Source organism: Oncorhynchus mykiss, chromosome 2 (assembly GCF_013265735.2).
Source record: "Oncorhynchus mykiss isolate Arlee chromosome 2, USDA_OmykA_1.1, whole genome shotgun sequence".
NCBI lineage: Eukaryota > Metazoa > Chordata > Actinopteri > Salmoniformes > Salmonidae > Oncorhynchus > Oncorhynchus mykiss.
Genome location: NC_048566.1, coordinates 73174681 through 73198704, shown reverse-complemented (window position 1 = coordinate 73198704; position 24024 = coordinate 73174681). Strand labels below are relative to the sequence as shown.

The 24024-nt window shown below is 43.0% G+C and overlaps 1 protein-coding gene across 5 annotated transcripts in view; it reads left to right on the top strand.

The window, feature by feature from the left end:
* Positions 1 to 21984, top strand: part of scaper (S-phase cyclin A-associated protein in the ER) — a 116099-nt gene extending 94115 nt beyond the window's left edge. For all 5 annotated transcript variants that reach the window (XM_021571194.2, XM_021571178.2, XM_021571170.2 and 2 more), the window contains 8 exons: positions 686 to 809; positions 2689 to 2918; positions 4679 to 4834; positions 7988 to 8228; positions 10040 to 10189; positions 19795 to 19986; positions 20655 to 20703; positions 21134 to 21984. In XM_021571194.2, the coding sequence (XP_021426869.2) occupies positions 686 to 809; positions 2689 to 2918; positions 4679 to 4834; positions 7988 to 8228; positions 10040 to 10189; positions 19795 to 19986; positions 20655 to 20703; positions 21134 to 21237 (1246 nt within the window). In that variant the 3' untranslated portion in view covers positions 21238 to 21984. The remainder of the gene's footprint in view (positions 1 to 685; positions 810 to 2688; positions 2919 to 4678; positions 4835 to 7987; positions 8229 to 10039; positions 10190 to 19794; positions 19987 to 20654; positions 20704 to 21133) is intronic.
* Positions 21985 to 24024: the final 2040 nt, after the last annotated feature.

The following is a 24024-nucleotide window of genomic DNA, read 5'->3' as shown; positions in this document are numbered from 1 at the left end:
CCTGCATACTCACCAAACATGTTACCCATTGAGCATGTTTGGGATGCTCTGGATTGATGTGTACGGTAGCATGTTCCAGTTCCAGCCAATATCCGGCAACTTCACACAGCCATTTGAAGAGGAGTGGGACAACATTCTACAGGCAACAATCACCAGCCTGATCAACTCTATGCGAATGAGATGTCGCTGCTGCATGAGGCAAATGGTGTTCATACCAGATACTGTGTTTATGATCCACAACCATATTTTTTGTTTTTAAGGTATCTGACCAACAGATGCATATCTGTATTCCCAGTCAAGTGAAATCCAATCCTAATTTATTTATTTCAATTGACTGATTTCCTTATATGAACTGAAACTCGATAAAATCTTTGAAAATGTTGCATTATATATTTTTGTTCAGTGTAGTTGATATGACTATGTTTCTGAATTCTGCTTACCTACTCTTACATAAATGACATTATATACTTTCAACCCTTCCAAAGATAAAATTGTGCCCTTAAGGAACCACACATTTGGTGGAGTGTGTTTTGGTTTCCTGATTACTTCAGATAGCCATGTCAATGCCTGGGGATGAACACCAACACTGTAACACTAATGTTGAAATGTACCTTGAACTATTTAGTTTGACTTCTGACAAGGGATTCATCTGGTTCTCCCTCTGTCTTTCACTCTCTCTCCTCAGGTCCCTATGTGCTGCTGTAAACATATACTTTCTGGCATGCTCTCGCTGCCACCTCAACTGCTCCTACGTTCTATTCAGCAATAAGGTAGCCTCCCTCATGGACCTGCTGCTGCATCAGCTCACAGTAAGTGTCCTTTCACCACACCATAAAAAACATCACTTATTACTATCATTATTGCTATGATGGCATTACATGAAATGTATGTTCACTTAAACAACGCATGTATTATTCAAAGATGTTATTTGTATGGAAACGTAAGTCCCTGAACGTTGTGTAATACTTCCGAAGGTTGAATGGCATGATCAGAACTGTAGATCGTATTCCCAAGGACCAATCTGTTTAATGAATCCCTCCCAATGTCTCTGTCTATGTCAATTCTCCTAACTATATGCAACACTGTGAGTGCTGAAAAACCATGGCCACATCGCCAGCATTTGTTCCTTCCTGGCACAGTGTTAATAAAACACAGAGACCCATGCTACAGTACAAATCCTGGCCCTGCCACCACCTCAGCCTCCACCTCAGCCACACAGATACTTCTGGGCTTTAGGGAATGAGAGACTGAAGCAGGCAGTATGGTGGATGGGTTATATGTCAGTCCAAAACCTTTAGCACTCTTTCAGAGACTGTAAACATCTAATGGTGGTGACTGCACAGACCGGACAAGGCAAAGACATGGGCTTTACTACATGCATGAACTCTATTGGGGCTTCCTTCTCCAGCCCTGACTTCCAATTCAAAGCAGTCATGTTTCCTGAGGGCACGGAGGGGGAGGTTAGTCTGTATGCTTCAGATTATATAAAACGTATATCCCCACAGCTGCTTTGACAACTGACATGTTAAACAAGACAACGTTAACTTATTTAGACGTTTTGGACACTGACGAACATGGGGCTCATGAATAGTCTGCGTAAGAACGTGTGTGTGTGTGTGTGTGTGTGCGTGTGTGTTTGTGTTTGGAAGTGGGTGGAGGTAGAGTGCCGGCGTCTGTGCTTGTCCCTCTTTAATTCGATTTGTGGAGAATGTTGGTGGATTTACTAACGCTGTCAGCATGCTGCCCTAACCATTCATTTAAATGAGATGGTTCAGACATTTTACCTGACCTTCTCCTTATTTCTAAAACTAAACATTAACCTCAATATACACACACACATGCAAAAATGTCACTGAACTAAAAAGGGATATACACTCCTGTCACCAGAACACCATGACCTGAGTCTTTATATACCCTGAGACTCTTTTAATATATCTTCATAAACATTTCTTGGAATATTTCAGATGCTTGTGCTCTTCTGGTAATAAAGAGTTTGGGATAACTAACATGAAAATATGACATTTTTAAAAAGTCCACAATCATGTCAGAGGAATCGGTATGCTGCAATTTCTATCAGCCCGTCTATGTATATGAGGCATGGGTAAGGGGAGCATTTGGTTTAATATCACAGATGATGGTGAACACAGAACACCCCCCTGTGTTAGTTCCAGTGGTTTTCTCTACAATCTCATTATCCGGTTGTCTTTCCTTGTTACTAGGGAGGGAATACCTCTGAGACCTCTCATATGGCAGCAGCAGTAGTCTGGCACGGCAACAGTAACCATGTCACACTGACTGATAACCACCGACGTATGACCCACACCTGATGAATTATACAATAACACTTGTGTTGTTGTTTATCCCATGCCGTATCAGGATCCCAACCAATACAAATGGCCTTGGCCTGTGTTGTAGAAGTCAAACTGAGGTTGCAATGAGCTGGTCTTCTGTTGAACTCTGCTGTTGGTGGATACTGTGACTGCCTGGGACACTGTCAGTTTTGCACTATGATCGATCAATGTCAAGATTCCTTTTTTGACAGAGGACTTGGCAAGCTGACAAGGACAAGCCAAGGCTGTATGTGATACAAGCTAGCTCGAAAGAGCAGGTATAGAGCTACTGGTACAGACTGTACTGTGACATAGAGGTTTACGGAACTCTTGACTGACCCCACTGTCTTTTTCTCAGCTGTTCGTCCCAGATGAAGACAAGTCCATCTTCGGTCGCAGTGTGAACAAGCAGGTGTTTGAGGGGCTGACCACCGGCCTGCTGCAGACCAGCGCTACCATCCTGAGTTTCATTCTTCCCTATGTTCCCGAGTGTGGCCGCGGAGACGCCCCTCGCATCCTATCACCAGACACCAAGACCAAGACCTCCCCTATGGAGCCATTCAACACCCGGGCCCATGACCTCATCAGGTAAGCTCTTCCTCCTCTCTCTCAAACCAAACCGCGCTACTACGGCCCTCCTCCGTGTCACAACACCTCTGTCCTATCTCTACTTTCTCCTTTAGGGTTGATCTGGGGAACCACTGAAATTAAGCCAACTTACTTACTATCAGAAATAGCCTTTAGTTGAAAAGATTACTACAAAAGGTCAGCTCCCTTAGAAAAGGTCAGATAATGTTCTTGCCAGGGGCTTGGAGTGAGGGTGAGAGAGGGTGTCCTCTGGCATCTGTCCAAAAACTACTTTTCACACGTTCTGGATCAAACTCCTCAGCAAAGTAATATGTCATGTTTTTTACTTGAGGCAACATAAACAAAGAACACTCCTGAAAGTTTGCAACATCCTCTTGAGCGTGGCCTTTGAGTAGCAGGGGCTGTGTCTGTCCAGGCACTGTGGGGCGGTGAGGAAAGGCAGGCCCAGACCTTCGGGTAGAGTGGAGTCTTCACATCATCCCTCCCACAGCCAATGATTCATCTGACCAGAGCAGCTGCACCAGGCCTAACACTCATACTATGACCCAGTCGTAACCCTGGAGACAAGGGAGAGCCTGAGAAAAATGGTGTCGTCAGACTAGTAATCCCTGCAAGCAATGAAAGATTTACCTCCTCTGCCTCAAATTATGTATGTGATGGTAGGGAGGAAATAAGATCAAAAAGATGGTAACTTCAGCAACACTTTTTTTTCCCCCATTATGGTGAACTGTAGATCACACAGAAAGAGAACATCAGCATTCCCCTTCTAAGTCTTCATTTCTCATTACCAATCACTCACCAGGCTTTGTACCATACTTATCTCCTACCAGTGTCAGAAACATACAGATGCATGTAGGTCATAAGTTGAAACACACACGGGCAAGACTGAACAGCTTTTCAAACAGACTTTGGACTAGGCATTGTGCACAACTGTGCGTGGAAAGCTCCTTTCAGCTCTAGTGAAGTTGTGGAAGAGGATGAAGTCATAACAAGGGGCCGTGGTTCAAGTGTCAGATGACCTATTGTGGAGGTTGAAAAAATAGGAATTACCTGCCTTGAGGAGCCCATTTTGATTGACAGTCCCAACAAAAAAAGGTATGCGAACAAGGGAGCGAGTTGAGGGAATAAGCTAAGCGGAGCCCGAGAGGGTAAGGAATGAACTCATGTAGTGTAAAACAGTGGCAGGCTTCCTGAATCTGGACTGAAGTATCTGGTACATCTGGGAGGTCTTGTGATTGACTGCTGAGCCTCCCTGTCGGCCCCTATAGTGGGTAGGGCTGAGCGGGGTGGGAAAGGCATACCTGAGCTGTGAGGCAGCCTCAGGTCAGTAGACAGTCAGGGGCCTAGCTCTGGGCTGGCACAGGGGGGCACAACCACCTTCTAATGACTTATTGGAGTCAGAAAAAGTATGAAAATGTATGCTCTGGATAAGAGCATCTGTTAAATTACTCAAATGTAAATGTAAGGATGCTGTTACGAGTGATTTTGTTGCTGAGATAGTAGAGGGAACATGATCATGAGACCTGTCATTGGCAAGACAAATTGGTGATATCACACTAATAACAAGGAGTATAGAGGGCTTAGATGAGAGATCACTGCCAGTGATTTGCACTCAGTGAGGGCCTTTGTTAGGATAAAACATATGTCACAGAGACACTTCTTGAATGACATCAAATATTTCATTGTGAAGGTTTAGTAATTTGTTGTTTATTTCCTGTGAATTTACTCTTATCCTCCTTTTGTGTTTGTCCCTCCCCCAGTTATGTGGTGAACATGGGTCTGATTGACAAGCTGTACGGCTGCTTCCTGTCTGTCCAGGGCCCAGTGGACGAGAGCCCCAAGATGTCCACCTTCCTCCATCAGGCTACCGCTCTGCTGCACGCCATGTGTAAGCTGTGCTTCGCTGTGACTGGCCGGTGGGTGGCAGCCGTCTCCCTTCCTCTATGACATCCCTCTATGTCTCCCTCCTCTCCAGACATCCCTGTGAAAAAAAATAATCAAATGTTATTTGTCACATACACGTGTTTAGCAGATGTTATTGTGGGTGTAGCAAAATGCTTGTGATTCTAGCTCCAACAGTGCAGCAATATCTAACAATTTCACAACAATAGACACAATTCTAAAGTAAAGGAATGGAATTTAGAATATATAAATATTTGGGCGAGCAGTGTCAGAGCGGCATAGACTAAGATACAGTAAAATAGAATACAGTATATACATATGAGATGAGTAATGCAAAATATGTAAACAGTATTAAAGTGGCCAGTGATTTCAAGTCTATGTATATAGGGCAGCAGCCTCTAATGTGCTAGTGATGGCTATTTAACAGTCTGATGTCCTTGAGATAGAAGCTGTTTTTCAGTCTCTCGGTCCCAGCTTTGATGCACCTGTACTGACCTCGCCTTCTGGATGATAGTGGTGAACTGGCAGTGGCTTGGGTGGTTGTTGGCCTTTCTGTGACATCGTGTGCTGTAGGTGTCCTAGAGGGCAGGTAGTTTGCCCCCGGTGATGTGTTGGGCAGACCGCACCAACCTCTGGAGAGCCCTGCAGCTGCGTTCGGTGCAGTTGCCATACCTTGCGGTGATGCATCCTTCCAGGATGCTCTCAATTGTGCATCTGTAAAAGTTTGAGGGTTTTAGGTACCAAGCCAAATTTCTTCCGCCTCCTGAGGTTGAAGAGGTGCTGTTACGCATTTTTCACCACACTGTCTGTGTGGGTGGACCATTTCAGTTTGTCAGTGATGTGCACGCTGAGGAACATTGAAGCTTTCCACCTTCTCCACTGCGTTCCCATCAATGTGGATAGGGGGGTGCTCCCTCTGCTGTTTCCTGAAGTCCACGATCCTCTCCTTTTGTTGGCGTTGGGATCAGAGGTCATTTTCCTGGCGTGTCACTCCCAGAGCCCTCACACATGGCAGTTCAGAAATCTAATGGCAGGCGTGACTCACTATTGAATCTTTTAAGTCCTCCGTCCCATAAAGACTGGTTGTTGGAACCCAAACAAATACACAGCCTACTTTTCAATCGCACTCAGTGGTTTCCTTTAGTCTGAGCGCTGGCGAGGCCATCGTTACTGTTGATGGAGATAGGCATCTACTTGACTCCAGTGCTCTGTCACTCACCATAAACCCTTGCCTCCAGCACACTGGGGTAAACCCACCCACGTGTGTCACTGTGACCACCCCCAAGAGAGCCTCAGTGGCGCCGCTGACAGAGGCTAAGCACACAGACTGAGACGCAATACTGACAAAGATAGCATGACCCTTAGTAGAGGTATTCTGCCCTGCTAGTTAGACACGCGTCATATGGGTACATCAGATCCCTTTAGTATCTGTCGTGTCACAGTTTTAATTAGGACAGAGGTATTTTAGCTCAAATATTTCAGGTCTGTTGTCAAAACCTGGCATAAGTCAGTATCAACAGGACTGATTTACGTACAATACTCTAGATGCTGTTCTGCTAGTATACCTCTCCCCTCCAGCTGCTGTGTTCTGTAACAGTGCCCAGCTGCTTCACACCAACACGGGGAGTACTGCTGAGACTGTCACCTAATATCTGTGAGAAAACACGGCACCATAACTTTAATGAGCTGACCGAGCGATGTTGTGTAATAATCAACACCCTGCTAATCCAGCCAACTATCTCCATTCTTACCCGTTCCTCTGTGTGTTCATGAGATTATACTGGAGAGAATGCATACTATGGTCCTGGAATATTTTTGGTCATGCCAGTTGCTGTGTCAAGGGATTTAATTGGCATTAGAAACCATGTACTTGCCGAGCTACGAATTTCCACACAGAGCTGTTGGCCAACATCAAGTAACAGCATGTACAGTGGGTTCCATCCAGAGGTCAAACGGCCTCTTCTCTGCCTGCAAATCACAGCCTGTGCAGCAGGAGTATTCTTAAATTTCCTGTCAGCGCTAGCTCATGGAACTCTGTTTGCATGCATCCTAAATGTAAAACAATGGGAGCGATTTGAGATGAGTTTTCTCTGATGCCATTGACTTTGATGTAGTGCTGTTTATCTAGTTTGAAAGAGTACATTTTGTACTCTATTTATAGACATTTGCATTGACTGGCCTCCAGTCTCATGAAGAGGGCAGCTGAGGCACGCAGAGCAACCTCTCCTTCCAGCCAATTCTGTATTATACTCCGGTTCTGTTCTCACCTGTGATGTGTACTGAGAGGATGATGTTACCAATCCCTTTAATCTGCAGGGTGGCATCCTGGCTAAGACGCACGAACACGCTGCTTTCAATCCTGTAAGGTGTGCCTTAATTAAATGTGCCTGAATACACAGCATGTTGCCAGGAAGCTCTCTGCAGGCAAGGGCAGAGGAGCTGTTGTCAGAGCTACTTCCAAATTCCTGTGTTCACTCTGCCCAGCTTGGAGGAGCAAACTCAGATTCCAAACTGGTGAAGATAAGAGCCACATTTCTGTGTCACTGTTGTACCATTAAATAATATCTCTGGCTATGGTTGTAGTGGTAATGACCAAGCTTTTTAACCCTGATTATTCAATAATTTTCACTTGCACAGCTGAGCATAGACACCTTCTCACACACAGCCACCAGACTCCAACTTCTCTCTCTGTGTAACCAGTTAAGCCACTTGACCCGATAGGCATGCAGGGTAAAGAGGGCAGGCCCAATTATTTATATCTGAGGGGACAGCCCTGGTCTAGAGTGGAAATCTAGAAGCCACAGGGACCAGACTGCCTTCACTCTTACATCCTGGGTCTCTGGTCACTGCGGTGAGGAGAGCAGCCAACACCTTCTCAGGTTTACTGACTTTCAGCTTGTTGTCAAGCTGCAAGCTGAAGAGCTATGTTGTGAATTCAACTTCTGCTTGATATAGAATGAAATGAAAAGTCAGGATATTTTTAACTAAGCTTTTTAGTAGAAAGGAGATCTACTTCTTAGTAAGCAATAATGAGTTTGGAGATCTTGTAATGTGGAGTACTCTGATCCAATTCATTTCCCTATATAACATTTCTGTCACTATGTTCATTGAGCAGAAATGAAATGATCATGTCACATGTGTATTTATATTCCCTGTATCCTCTGCAGGTCTCCCAGTATATTTGACAACAAGCGTGCAGACCCCACAGGACTGACAGCCCTGCTGCAGTCCACAGACCTGGTGGGTGTGGTGCACACTCTGTACTGCATCCTGCTCCACAGCTCCTCCCTGCCTGAGCCGGCTGCCCAGAGCCCACAGGAGCCCTACGCCCCCGGGGTCATCCAGGTGGCCCTAACAGGCCTCCGCTTCCTCAACAGCTTCGCCTTGCTCGACCTGTCTGCCTTCCAGGTATGACACACACACACACACACTCCTTCATTCTGAGGTACAATAGACACACATTCTCACACTTGAATCCCTCATCCTTCAGGTCCAGTAGATGATGTTGATTACAGTGACTGTAATCTCATAAATTATGCTGCGGTGCAGGTTTTTCATATATACTGGCCTTGCTGGTTACATAGGTGTATTATGCTGGACACATTCCACAGACTGACATTCCAAATAGGGGGTCTTGTCACCTTATGGCCCCTCTGTTTGATTGACTAGCACCCCCATATCCCTGTGCACAAGCATCAAGCAGCACTGAAAATATCTCTCCTTCCTGTTCCTGGCAGCAACAAGGCCATATGTAACTGATCGGGCAGCAGAGGCCAGTTCTCAGAGCTGCTGCCATTACGACTGGAGTATTTTTCCTTAGGATAAAGCTGAACTCTCGGACATAAACACGCCTGTCCCCGTGACCTGGGGTCACCTGCTGAGGTTCAAAGGAGCCCAGTGGGTCAGCAGTGCGGATGGACCTGAGTGATTAGTGCTGTAGCCAGGGCCATACATTTTCAGCTCTGATGAAGAGAGAATGACAGCTTCACTGTGCTCTGGCAGAGCATAAACAGAAAAGTGTGAGGGAGAAAGTTGGAAAGTTATTAATTATTTTAATGCCTGTGGGTAATTAACACAGAGGCCGTTCTCCCTCGGCTCCGCCATGCTCAGGCTATTCAAAACAGCTGGAAGTCAAAGTGTTTCAGTACCATTTTTATGAACATTTTAAATAATGATTATTTGTGGCCTGTGAGTTGTTTTCACCTTGTGGTTCACATTACCCCACACTAGTGCTGACTAATAAGCACTACAGTGGATGCTGAGCTGCTCCCTCTTCTCATAGGCCATTTTGCTAGGCTCCAGAATCAGCTACCAAATGGGGTGGTAAGAGGGATTTCAAACTGGAAAAGTCTATTTTGAAGTAAATGTATAATATTCATAGCATTTAATCATCAACCTTTTGGTGCACACCAAAACACATTATATTCAGCCTTTGCATTCATTCACTGACAGACACAATATGGACACACACAATATGGACAGACACAATATGGACAGACACAATATAGGGTCAGTTTGTCTTACTGTTCTTCCCAGGTCCTAAAACTGATTACATTGGGGGAGATGGTTATGTCTACAGTATGCAGAGTGTTATATTTAGAGTGTAGACAGGAGTGAGACTCAGGTCTGATAGCAGGATTGGCCCTCTCAGGTAAGTCCTGTTGTTTAGGAGACTGTTAACCCCCTCCTCCCCACAGTCCCCAGTCCAATCCTCATCCATACACCCCAACCTGATTCCAGTGGTTTGTTTCTGTGCTGACCCTGTGGTGCTCAGTCATACTGACATGTTTAATAAATACTGTCTGTGGACCACTGATAGCATCTCATCTGCAGGGGGATTGGGGTCCCTCTGGTAGGACCCCTGGTATTGGGGCTGGGGAGAGACCCCCTAGCAGAGTCTCTGTACACAAAATCAACCAGTCTGTAGCCGCTAAAGCACAACCATCCCTCTCCTCTCTTTTAATTCAGCAAATCCAGCTTCTCGTACATTAACAGCATAGTGTTGATTTCTCAACTTTTTAGCACTATTGTTCATTTATCCAGTTAGTTTTCGTGAATGTCTCTAGCTAGCTAGTGTCTGCTTTGTGTTTGTGGTTTCTCAGTGGTGTTTAATTGCTGATGATGTTTCTGTGGTTTCTCAGTGGTGTTTAATTGCTGATGATGTTTCTGTGGTTTCTCAGTGGTGTTTAATTGCTGATGATGTTTCTGTGCTGTCTCAGACTGTTCTAGGTGCTGAGGGGCTGTCCCTTGCCTTCCGCCACATAGTGAGCTCCCTGCTGTGGTACTGCTCTCAGCTCTCCTCTGAAGAGCTGCTGCAGGAAGTCATCATCTGTGTGGGCTACTTCACTGTCAACCACCCTGACAACCAGGTAAAGGTTTTAACATGCACAACTGTGCTAAAATACAGTGAGCTCCAAAAGTTTTGGGACAGTGACACTTTTTTGGTAGTTTTAGCTCTGTACTCCAGCACTTTAGATTTGAAATGATACAATGACTATGAGGTTAAAGTTCAGACTGTCAAATTACAGCTATTCTTGTACATAATACCCCATTTTAGGGGACCTAAGGTATTGGAAAAATGTGCTTTTGTGTATTAAAGTAGTGAAAAGTTAAATATTTGGTGTCATTAATAGCTCGCAAAAGACTACATCAAGTTTGTGACTCTACAAACGTGTTACATGCTGTTAGTTTTGGTTGTTTTTCAGATTATTTTGTGCCCAATAGAATTCAATTGTAAGTAATGTATTGTGTCATTTTGGAGTCCCTTTTATTGTAAATAAGAGTACAATATGTTTCTAAACACTTCTACATTCATATGGATGCTACCATGATGACAGATAATACTGAATGAATTGTGAATAATGATGAGTGAGAAAGTTAGACGCACAAAATCATACCCCCAAGACATGCTAACCTCTCACCATTACAATAACAGGGAGGTTAGCATTTTTGGGGGATATGATATTTATGCCACTAACTTTCTCACTCATAATTTTTTACAATTAATTTAGGATTATCTGTAATCATGGTAACATCCAAAAGAATGTAGGTGTTCAGAAACCTATTCTATTATTTACAGTCAGTTGCTCCAAAATGACACTGCATTACTTTAGTCCCCTAAAATGGGGGGACTATGTACAAAAATTGCTGTCATTTCTAAACGGTTCACCCAATAAGGATGAAAATACCCTCAAATTAAAGCTGACAGTCTGCACTTCGGTCATTGTGTCATTTCAAATCCAAAGTGCTGGAATACAGAGACAAAACAAAAGTGTCACTGTCCCAATACTTTTGGAGCTCACTGTATGTAGTAAGGTGAAGTCTTTTTTTTTCATGAGCTTTGTTTGTCCGCTTTAGTGTTGATGCTATTTGTTTAGTTTTCACCATGGATCGCTTTTGGACAACTGTTAATTTCACATGTCTGTTCTGTTTCAGAAATATGAGATGAATGACAATTGGTTTGTCATGATGAATTCAGTGTGGCCCTGTAGCAACCGTCTTTCCATATGAGGATACTTCTGTTTCCTTTATATGCTTCTGATAACGTATCATTAGATGAAGAGAGGGTGTCGTTTTTTTGTGATTCATAAAAAAGCAACGAGCCACCTCTTTAACGATTCCTGTGTTGCCACGTCTGTGCTGTTGGGCTGTCTATTGTCCCTCAGAGTAACGGGGTCCATTGTTCTGTCCCAGTGGAGCAGCCAGTTTTCTCTAGTGTAATGTGGGTCCTGGCCTGGCGCTAAGGTTACTAGTGTTGCATGGTAGACCAAAACTTCAGTAATTTATCGATACTAGAACATTAAAAACTTCAGTCATTTATTGATACTAGAACATTAAAAACTTCAGTCATTTATCGATACTAGAGAGAAACTGTGGCTGTTTTAAAGCTGATTTTCTGCAATTCTACACATATTGCCATGGGGCAGAGAGAAAAATGTGTAGTTTTATAGCAAAACTCATGCTATTCTACACATTTTGCAATTTATTTAACCTTCATTTAACTAGGCAAGTCAGTTAAGAACAAATTCTTATTTACAATGATTGCCTAGGAACAGTGGGTTGTTCAGGGGCAGAATGACAGATTTTTACCTTGTCAGCTCGGGGATTCAATCTAGCAACCTTTCCGTTACTAGTCCAAAGCTCTAACCACTAGACTACCTGCCGCCCCACTGAGAATGAGAATCTAGCATTAACATCAATTCACTTCCCTAGTACCTTGTTTGTGATGATATGCAAACCATAATGCAAAATATTGCTGATTTCAAAGTTGATTGTCCCCAAAAACCTTATTCATTCACTTCCTCTCCCCCGCCTCACATCTCTCCCAGTCAATAGCATCTTTGCTCAAGCCTCGAACTGATTGTGTGTGTGAATGATGTCATGGGTCTTAGAGACAAATAAATTGATTGCTTCTTCAAATGTTTTTAAAATTTAACTGTAACCTTTATGTAACCAATATGTGTAGAACTAGGCAAGTCAGTTAAGAACACATTCTTATTTACAATGACGGCCTACACCGGCCAAATCGTCTGGATGCTTGGGACTATGCTATGCTATGCTATGGGACTCCCAAACACGGCCGGTTATGATACAGCCTGGAATCAGACCACGTTGTCTGTAGTGACGCCTCTAGCACTGAGATGAGGTGCTTTAGACTGCTGCGCCACTCGGGGGCCCTAAAGCTGAGACTCCACAGGCTGGAAATCATATCAGAAAGCGTGAAGCGTATTTTCCGCTTTGTGGACTTAGTGGACTAGCTTTGTGGACTACATTGTACACCCTAGATATGCCTTATAAACCAGTCCTTACTCCCCGTCGGGGAATTGAACCCCGGTCTCCCGCGTGACAGGCAGGCATACACACACTACTGAACAGGAGCAGGTTGTTGATCAGTACAATAAGTCTCAAATTGGTTATCTGTGGCCCCATGAGATTAGCCAAAACAAGCTCAATAACTCAATGCACGCACACACTCCACTCTTATTGAATATGCATTCACCTGTCTTGTGAATAGGCCTAGGCTACATCTTGATTTACCCAGTTTATCAATAGACTAGAGATTTACCATTCAAATCAATTATTTTGTAGTTAGATTGGTAATGCATAGTCTGTCTACTGGGCTCAAGAGCAGACTACAGTGTTTACAGTTGTCCGTGCTTTATTTTATTTATTTAAGTCTTTGTAAGTTTATTGGATATAGAGATGAAAGAAAGTGTGCTGAAATAGCAGTGGGCTGGATTCAAACCCATGATGCAGCTCTACATGTGACCGGAGGCAGCAGCCTTGACCGCTAGACCACCCTAGGCCACTTGCCGGGCATTAGTTATGTGAAGCCTGACCCTCAGTGCCAGCAGTTGAGCTTTGAGACTCAAACCTCTGCTACAAGGTCTTTGTCTTCACAGGCGCAGTCAACCACGCAGCAATTTATAGGCAGATTACAGATTCTAATTTCAAAGATCTTTTAGTCCTAATTAAAGAATCTGCCTCCACTTTATGGCAGTTCAGCTCTCTTCTACTGCTCCTATCCAATTTAATTATTCTGATGTACGTAATTAGCATTTTTATGCCATTGTTGGATGTATTTGCATATTATATTGGATAATTGAATGAGGACTGATGATTGAATTAGGGGGTGACAGATGATTGGGCTTTGTACTTGCACAGTAAAGTTAACCTAACAGTCTGCCTGGGAGTAGCATCCTTTTGCATATTAATTTATGACCCGCGCACTTTGTTAATTTGAAATGCCCTAATGCAGTTTTTAACCTGTGACTTCCATTCAGGGCACAAGCTGCTAAAAAATGTAGGACGATCATATGATGCCTTTTTCTATATCTGCTCCAAAGTCATCCCAAAGAGTGCAATCAGCATTTAGGACTTGTTAGCAGAATTCCTTTTATTGTTTATTGTAGCTTTTGATAGGTGTGAGAGCCCTGTTGAGAAAATGTGAGGAAACATAAAAAGTGATCCTTGGCGACCTCCACAGAGCTGATCCTGGCCAGTGGCACTGTTCCTGGAATGTGTCCATGTGTTGTGGGCTCGGAACAGAGCAGAGCAGGATGGATGGAGTAGAGGGAAATATTTGGAGTAGTTTTAGCTTTTCTCAGGCTAATGTAAGCATTGGCAGAGCACAAAAACAGGCCGACCCGCGACCCGTGCGGTCACACAGACTGCTGATTCACTGTCGGCGGACAGGCACACCAGCCTTTGTTTATATGTGTGCGCTAGAAATAATGCTGCTCATAAAACGCAGAACTTTGAAGAAGGACTTTGTAGAGAGAGAGATTCTCCCTGCTCCGAGGGTATGAATAACTCAGCCTGTCACACATAAAGCCATTGGGAGAGTGACATATGTAGCCTTGTGTGTCTTCAAGTGTGTTTTAGCTCACAGAGCCATGTAGCCATGTGTTTTCATTGTCTTTTGGGAGAACCCATAGACAGACACTAAAAAGAGGACTAAATGAAATGTTTTTAACTGCCATATTGCTTGGCTCTTAAGTAAGCTCATCTTTTTCTTCCCAACCTTCAGTGATTCATTTGTGAATCATTCATGGTGGTGATCTCGAGCTTCTTTGAAATGTGGGAACAGTAAATGATGGCTGTAAGCTGTTGACATCTTAACCCAGACACCTGGCTTTGAGGTCTTAAGAAAAACTCTCTCTCATTCATGGAAAATAGCCACACACGTACACACAAGTAGATTCATGCAAAGGTATGCAAATGTATCCCATTTCATGACCGGTTCCAGACTATGGACATTTCTGAGTAGGTTAATAAAATGTCACTAAATCTACTTAAATTTACACTAATTCATCCTGACACTTGCAATGCATCTACTACTCAGATGCAGTATTTCAGTTCATTATGAAGGCTAGTGTAAAATAGAAAACTGGCGGCTTGTGAACTGCAGTAGGTCCCTTCCCAGACTGACATCCCACACATCAATGTTATCTGCAGCCAGGCAAGTCCCTGTCCTTCCCATTCTGTACAAGGGCGCTTCCTCTGCCCTGCAGGCCCCAGCCCCACTCTCAGCTCTGGGCCTGTAATCCATAAACTCATGTTGAAACCGTCCCTTCAGTAGTCCATTACTGCCAAGAAACCAAATGCTCCATGCCTCCAGGGTGAAGTGTGGCTCATGCAGACCTTGGGAGCCAGCCCAATGCACTGTCTTACTATACACCAGAGTAAACACACAGACTGGTGACTGGCAAGAAAGGGCCTGATTGTTAGCTTTGTAGATGATTTACATGCACCTTGGGTGAGTCCAGGTCTAACTAACTTTAGTGTAGTTCAGGGGGACATTTTCCCCATAAACTTCCAGATCTTTTTAGAGGTTCTGTTTGCATAATGATTCATGTGATTGTGGCCCTGGCACTTTCACAACCAATCTGCTGTAAGATCTAGAGCAGGGATCATCAACTAGATTCAGCTGCGGGACGATTTTCTGTTGTTCTTGAATGGATGATCAGAGGGCCGGAACATAATTACAAATAATTTGTAGACTGCAAGAAGCCCAAACAAAGATATTTGACTAAAATAATCATTTCAAACCTTGCTTACATATGTATACAATCACATATACCTCTCTGTTATGCATCAGAAGAGTTTGTAAAATATTTCCAAAATTAGAATCACTTGGAGTTGATTTGCTGGTGTTTCTACAGTGTTTCTGCACACAGGCCACCAGTTGGGGAGACCTGATCGAGAGTAAGTTGACAATGTCAGTTGGCAGATGAATCTAGAATAATTACAGGTTATTTGGCAAATGCCATGTTTTTTTTGTGGTTTAGAGGAGACGGATACTCTTGGCCTGTCTCTTAAAAGCCAGGGTGGGATCTTGTCTTCTTGTCCATGTCGTCATCTGATTGTCAGTAGATGATTTCCGTAGCATTCAGTGCACATCTTCCATCAGCTGTGGGTGAGTGGTAGGTAGGTAGTTGTTAAAAGGCCCTTTTAGCATTAACTTCCCTTCCAGAAAATACTCTCTCAGTATCCTCTGATGTCATCTGCCCACCTCTCTTATCAGTAGGGCAGTTCCTTCACTAGGGTAACTTCAGTGTGTAGAGGAAGGCTTGGGAGAAGGTCTGGTTTGTGTTGTGCGCCAGAGCTTCAGATTTGTGGCCCTGTTCCAAGGCTGACATCTCCTGGTTCCTCTAGTTTAGGTGTCTGGGCCTGTCTAGACAGCATGCAGAATAGACTCCGCCACTGTCCACTCATCCACGATGGTCTCCCTATGTGTGGAGGGTGTCGCAAATCAAAGATATGCTGGATGTAGTTTATTCTGGAATTACAGTACATGATCGCTTTGGATCTTAAAAGTTGTCAAATCTAGCAAACTAACCTTGGTTTTTGCATGGCCTTTTTTGCCAGTGTGATGCGTGTTCTCAATTCTACACTGACATCTGTACAGCATTGAACTGTTCAGCTTGGTTTCCGCTTCAACTTGGGCATTCCCGAGGTTTTGTTTGTGTTTCGGAACATTAACTTTACACACTCTTTGTTGTCGGTGTACAGCAAGGTGATTATGTAATGGAGTGTCGTAAAAGAGCAGGCCTGTTTGAAAAGGCAGGTCTCTGTAGTTAAGACACAGCAGAGCTACCAGGCACTTGAGCTTTACAGGTCTGTGTTAAACTGAGGCCTGATTCATGGCTTCAGACGCTTGCTGGTCCTTTTATGATGTCAGGGTTTGAATAGATACTTCCAGTGGACAGGGAGAGACTGGGCGGAGGCCTTATCCCTGTTTGGAGCACTGCTATTGCTCTTCGCCTGGAGAGGCCTGGAAAGTTGGCTGTAGACTTGGTTTTTCTAGGACTAAGTGACCTCTGGTCTGTGGCTGCCAGTTAGCTTTGTTTTATGTCTACCTGCAGCGTGCACTTGAGGGTGGACAATGTGTTTAGGTGGCGGAAGTTGGAACACTGTGTAGTATAGCAGAGGATTATGAGATTGCTGTATGATTTGTGGGTTGAGTCTCCTTAGAGCATCGGCCCCAACACAGATACTGGCTTCTGAATCTCTGAGACCTATAACGGCTCTGGATTATGATGTCCAGCAGCTGGCCCTGCAACAACAAATTGTTAGTCTGCAGTGTTTGTGTGTTTTTCAATGTTCTGATGAAAGATTCCTTTACCTGGGATCTCATAATCAAATGTATGACCTTTCTCTCTGCCAGTTCCTCCTCGGGCAGCGTTGCAACGGTAAAGATTGATTTGGTGATCTAGAATCTTGTTAACTTAGCTCATAAGTCCTGCAACTTTAGCTCCTATACTGAAAATAAGCAGCTCCATTTTTGAAAACAACCAGATCCTCCTCTGGTCAGTGGACAAACTATGATGGAGCTAGAGACATTCCTTTGGTGAAAACATTACATGACAATGTGAAAATACAGGGTGTTTCAGTATCCTCCTAGTGAACCTGCATGTTTGTGAATTAATCTCTCTCATTGAGAATTTGCTTTAGTTGACTGCCAGGGGAGCATTAACTCCCCTAAAAAGGTTCTTCAGTGGTTTGTTTCTGCTGGTCAGTAAAGAATCTTTAAACAGACGTTAATAGGAAGAGGCATCTCATGTGGCCCGTTTGAACGCTGCTGTAGAACACAGCTTTGAGGAGCTTCAGCTTGAAATGATAAAAGCAATGAATTATGGTTTTGTTTATCCTACCCTTAAACCTTAAAGTGCATTATCAAAGAGAGAATGCATTGGAAGAGTATTGTTAGTGTATTCTCCAAATCTTGTAAATCCTCTTAATTTATGTCACTGTGGCCAAGAGACCTCACCCTGCCCTTCTGGTTCCTATTTCAGCTAAGCCCCAGCCCGGGTCTCTGTACCTGTAAAGCAGTGGGGTGTTTTTCCAGCCAGGATTTACTCTGGTGACCCCCCGGTTTGCCTTCCCAGGCTCTGGGGAGATGCCCTGAGCATTAGGCCAGGACCAATTCCTTTGGACCAGTCCCCCCTCTAATCAAACTAGGCTGGGAGGGATTTGGTTTTAATATTGGTGGGCCGGATGTAATCGTGTGATTGACGGGCTCTGGTAAAGGGGAGCAGGATGTCGGCCAGGTGAGAACTCCAGTAATGGTATTGCTCATTTCTTAAAGTGGTGGTGGCAAGGCTACAGTGGAGGTCTACTCACCCTTCCCCCGCACTGTGCATGCCCTTTCAACCTCAACTGCACAGAGCACACACACAGGAATATAGTCTGCTGTTCAATATCCCAATGACACTCGCACAATTGGAGACAACTATAACCTGGTAAAACATAAAAGCCTGTATCTTTTGATAATGAAGTCAAGATCTTTCTCATTCAGAAGATTTTTCACGGTTAATATTTCTCATTGCCTCCATTTAACAACAGCTCAGCAATTACAGTGCTTTCAGAAAGTATTCACTTTTTCCACATTTTGTCTTTACAGCCTGATTTAAAAATGTATTAAACAGATTTCTTGTCACTGGTCTACACACAATACCCCCTAATGTCATTGGAATGATGTTTCTATACAGTTTTACAAATTAATAAAAAATGAAAAGCTGAAATGTCTTGAGTGAATAAGTATTCAACCCCTTTTAAATAAGTTCAGGGGTAAAAACATGATTTTTGAATAACTACCTAATCGCTGTATCCCACACATACAATTATCTGCAAGGTCCCTCAGTTGAGCAGTGAATTTCAAACACAGATTCAACCACAAAGACCAGGGAGGTTTTCCAATGCCTTGCAAAGAAGTGCACCTATTGGTAGATGGGTAAAAATAAAAAGTAGACATTGAATATCCCTTTGAGCATGGTGAAGTTAATTACACTTTGGATGGTGTATCAATACACCCAGTCACTACAAATATACAGGCGTCCTTCCTAACTCAGTTGCCGGGGAGGAAGGAAATCGCTCAGGGATTTCACCATGAGGCCAATGGTGGCTTTAAAACAGTTTGAGTTTAATGGCTGTGATAGGAAAAAACTGAGGGTTGATCAACAACATTGTAGTTACTCCAAAATACTAGCCTAATTGACAGAGTGAAAAGAAGGAAGCGCGTACAGATATAAATATTGCAAAACATGTATCCTGTTTGAAACAAGGCACTAAAGTTATGCTACAAAAATGTGGAGAAGCAATTCACTTTTTGTCCTGAATACAAAGTGTTATGTTTGGGGCAAATCCAATATAACACATTACTGAGTACCACTCCATATTTTTAAGCGTAGCGGTGGCTGCATCATGTTATGGGTATGATTGTAATTGTTAAGGACTGGGGAAGTTTTCAGGATAAAAAATAAACGGAATGGAGCTAAGCACAGGCAAAATCCTAAAGGAAAACCTGGTTCAGGCTGCTTTCCACCAGACACTGGGAGATTAATTCACCTTTCAGCAGGACAATAACCTACAGCACAAGGCCAAATCTAAACACGGAGTTGCTTACCAAGAAGACAGTGGATGTTCCTGAGTGGCCGAGTTACAGTTTTGACTTAAATCTACGGCAAGACCTGAAAATGGTTGTCTAGCAATGATCAACAACCATTTGACAGAGCTTAAATTTTGAAAAGAATAATGGGCAAATGTTGCACAATCCAGTTGTTTCTACAACGTTTTGACTCGGGTGTGAATACTTATTTAAATGAGATTTATGCATTTAATTTTCAATAAATGTGCAAACATTTCTACAAACATGTTTTCCCTTTGTCATTATTGTGTGTAGATGGTTGAGAAGAAAATAAATAAATTGAATTCCGGCTGTAACACAAAATGTGGAATAAGTCCAGGTGTATGAATACTTTCTGAAGGCACTGTACTTGCAAAACATCCCATTGTGTTTTTTAGCCTGTAATTGTGTGGTGGGAGGCTGTGCCCTCCAGTTCTCCTCCTAATGGGTGTTTGTGTGTTGCTTTAGTAGCAGATTTACGGGGAGGGGTGCAGGGTGGTAGTTTACGGTTGGCACTGCCGCTGACTGACTGGTTGACTGGCCCTACTCTGTGTGTGTGTGTTCCAGGTGATAGTGCAGTCTGGCCGCCAGCCCAGTGTGCTGCAGAAACTGTGTCAGCTGCCCTTCCAATACTTCAGCCACCCGCGCCTCATCAAAGTGCTCTTCCCCTCACTCATCTCGGCCTGCTACAACAACCCCCAGAACAAGGTCATCCTGCAACAGGAGATGAGCTGTGTGCTGCTGGCCACCTTCATACAGGTAACACAGACGCGTACACATACATGTTTTGGCAACGCTTTTCAAATAAATAATAGACCCACAGTTCTTTAGTCAGTCTTTCTGTTTTTTTTATGTCTGTCGCCTTCCGGTGAATGTTTATCACCAACACAGATGGATGGCTTCCTCAGTGGATTTACCTGCCAGGGGTTTAGCCTCCAGTAAACAAGCTGTCTCCTCCCCTCTCACCGCCCAGCTAATACTATTATTTACACTAAGATTAGCTCGCACTATAGAGGGTGATATATAGTGTCTCCTGCCTTGTGTCATTATTTATTTTACAATTAACCTGAGATTAAGCTAAAACTAGTGCTTTTGCAATGCTAATAGTATTAAGGATATGGTTCCGATGAACATTTGAGTACATTGTGACATCTTTACATGCTTCAATAATGTGTGTGTTTACCAGAGGAGTGTACTACAAAGCAAGATCAATGACATCATTGCAAAGCTTGTTTTTTAAGTTCAAGTTATCTGTTAGTATCTGAGTTTGGTTAGCTTCAAGCCTGATGAGTTATCTTTTGGTGGATAAGATTAACCCCACACACTTCCATTTATTCACAGCTGGTGGACAATGGTGTCTGGCCTCCACCTGTACTCCTGCCTTAATGCTGTGGATCACTGACACGTTCCTATTTTATTTCCTCCAGGACTGTGCCTCAAGCGAGAACCATCCAGACAACAGAACGCAACAAGCAGGTAGATAAAAAATGTTAGCGTAGTTGTGCATGAGTATGAATCTTTGTTTATAGTCCACACACACATATATATATATATATATAAAATACCACTTTTTCTCCCCAATTTCGTGGTATCCAATTGTTTTTAGTAGCTACTATCTTGTCTCATCGAAGGTTGAAAGTCATGCGTCCTCCGATACACAACCCAACCAAGCCGCACTGCTTCTTAACACAGCGCGCATCCAACCCGGAAGCCAGCCGCACCAATGTGTCGGAGGAAACACCGTGCACCTGGCAACCTTGGTTAGCGCACACTGCGCCCGGCCCACCCATAATTGGGACTATTTTAATCAATTGATCGAATTCTTTAACATTAGTGAAGAATCCTGAAGCTTCTCCTTCAGACACATTATAATTGTCTTTTATTCCTTTGCTTTGTCACCATGCAGACAAAGTGTCTCAGCTACTGGATTACTGTGAGCTATCCAACCGCTTTCCTAGAGACCAGTGGGACTCAGCACTGCAGTTCTTCCTCAAGAAGCAGGAGGACTAATTCAGAGTTGCACGCCATCCTCTAACAGAGATATACATGTGAAAAACAAAATAAATACACTTCACCCTCCATTCTACACTACATACTTTTCCATTTAGATTTGAGGTCTGCACATGGGCTTATTCGTAAATGCAGTTTCTTAGCTTTGCCAAAACTCTTGAAATCCTAGAATTCAAGGGCTGAATCCTAACTTGAGATGTTTGTGTCTAACTCAAATGTTCATGTAAGTCATCCATCCATGTCCTTGGGAGATTGCAGAAAAGTTTGAGTTGGACGTGTGCATCTTGTGTATTCTTCCCTGAGTCACGCACAATAATGATGTTCCCTGTCCAAACCTAGTCATGTTTTTGTGTTGTGTGTCTGTGGATGACAACGTAGCAGAAAAGAGCAGAGATGATTATCAAAAGCACTCTCATGATGATTAGATAACATGTTCATCAATAATACTGTACTTCCTGTTAATTCCTTTATTATTTTCATATCCGGTTAAGATGTGAATGACCTGCCCAGAATGGTTTTTCACTACAGTTATTTTACAGGCGTTGGACAGTTTTGTACTCCAATAAGTTACATAGCCTGTTTGTGTTTATTCTGTACATTTAGATTTGCCCTAAGTGGGAGCTGTCCAGTTTTTCAAGTACAAATATTTTCCTTGTTCTTGCCTTTGTTGTGAAGCACTTACAAAATAATATAATTTATTGAATAATTTACATTTCTATCCCATTAATAAATTATTTATTATTAGCATTGTTCATTGTACTCCAATTATTTTTAACTACAGACTGTGCAGTTCACTCAAGTCTCAGTGATTTCTTTACATTATACTGATAGTCAAGTGACAATGAGAAGTACGGACTGTAGCCTCTCTACCTGTGTAACTTTCTGCTCGTACAGCATACTATAACATTTGTTATAGTGATCAGTCAGTCCTTTGCTCTCACCTGAAGCAGCCCCATCAAACCCCAAATACATAGTGCCTAGCGAAAGTCTACACACCCCTTGCACAGTTTTCACATTTTGCTGCCTTAAAATTCAATCTAAAAAGGGATTCAAGTATTAGATTTTTTTCCTACTGATATGTTCAAAGTGAAAATCTGTGTGTGTGTGTGTTAAAATATATATATATATATATATACACAGTGCCTTGCGAAAGTATTCGGCCCCCTTGAACTTTGCAACCTTTTGCCACATTTCAGGCTTCAAACATAAAGATATAAAACTGTATTTTTTTGTGAAGAATCAACAACAAGTGGGACACAATCATGAAGTGGAACGTCATTTATTGGATATTTCAAACTTTTTAACAAATCAAAAACTGAAAAATTGGGCGTGCAAAATTATTCAGCCCCTTTACTTTCAGTGCAGCAAACTCTCTCCAGACGTTCAGTGAGGATCTCTGAATGATCCAATGTTGACCTAAATGACTAATGATGATAAATACAATCCGCCTGTGTGTAATCAAGTCTCCGTATAAATGCACCTGCACTGTGATAGTCTCAGAGGTCTGTCAAAAGCGCAGAGAGCATCATGAAGAACAAGGAACACACCAGGCAGGTCCGAGATACTGTTGTGAAGAAGTTTAAAGCCGGATTTGGATACAAAAAGATTTCCCAAGCTTTAAACATCCCAAGGAGCACTGTGCAAGCGATAATATTGAAATGGAAGGAGTATCAGACCACTGCAAATCTACCAAGACCTGGCCTTCCCTCTAAACTTTCAGCTCATACAAGGAGAAGACTGATCAGAGATGCAGCCAAGAGGCCCATGATCACTCTGGATGAACTGCAGAGATCTACAGCTGAGGTGGGAGACTCTGTCCATAGGACAACAATCAGTCGTATATTGCACAAATCTGGCCTTTATGGAAGAGTGGCAAGAAGAAAGCCATTTCTTAAAGATATCCATAAAAAGTGTTGTTTAAAGTTTGCCACAAGCCACCTGGGAGACACACCAAACATGTGGAAAAGAAGGTGCTCTGGTCAGATGAAACCAAAATTGAACTTTTTGGCAACAATGCAAAACGTTATGTTTGGCGTAAAAGCAACACAGCTCATCACCCTGAACACACAATCCCCACTGTCAAACATGCTGGTGGCAGCATCATGGTTTGGGCCTGCTTTTCTTCAGCAGGGACAGGGAAGATGGTTAAAATTGATGGGAAGTTGGATGGTGCCAAATACAGGACCATTCTGGAAGAAAACCTGATGGAGTCTGCAAAAGACCTGAGACTGGGACGGAGATTTGTCTTCCAACAAGACAATGATCCAAAACATAAAGCAAAATCTACAATGGAATGGTTCAAAAATAAACATATCCAGGTGTTAGAATGGCCAAGTCAAAGTCCAGACCTGAATCCAATCGAGAATCTGTGGAAAGAACTGAAAACTGCTGTCCACAAATGCTCTCCATCCAACCTCACTGAGCTTGAGCTGTTTTGCAAGGAGGAATGGGAAAAAATGTCAGTCTCTCGATGTGCAAAACTGATAGAGACATACCCCAAGCGACTTACAGCTGTAATCGCAGCAAAAGGTGGCGATACAAAGTATTAACTTAAGGGGGCTGAATAATTTTGCACACCCAATTTTTCAGTTTTTGATTTGTTAAAAAAGTTTGAAATATCCAATAAATGTCGTTCCACTTCATGATTGTGTCCCACTTGTTGTTGATTCTTCACAAAAAAAATACAGTTTTATATCTTTATGTTTGAAGCCTGAAATGTGGCAAAAGGTCGCAAAGTTCAAGGGGCCGATAACTTTCGCAAGGCACTATGTGTATATATATATATAT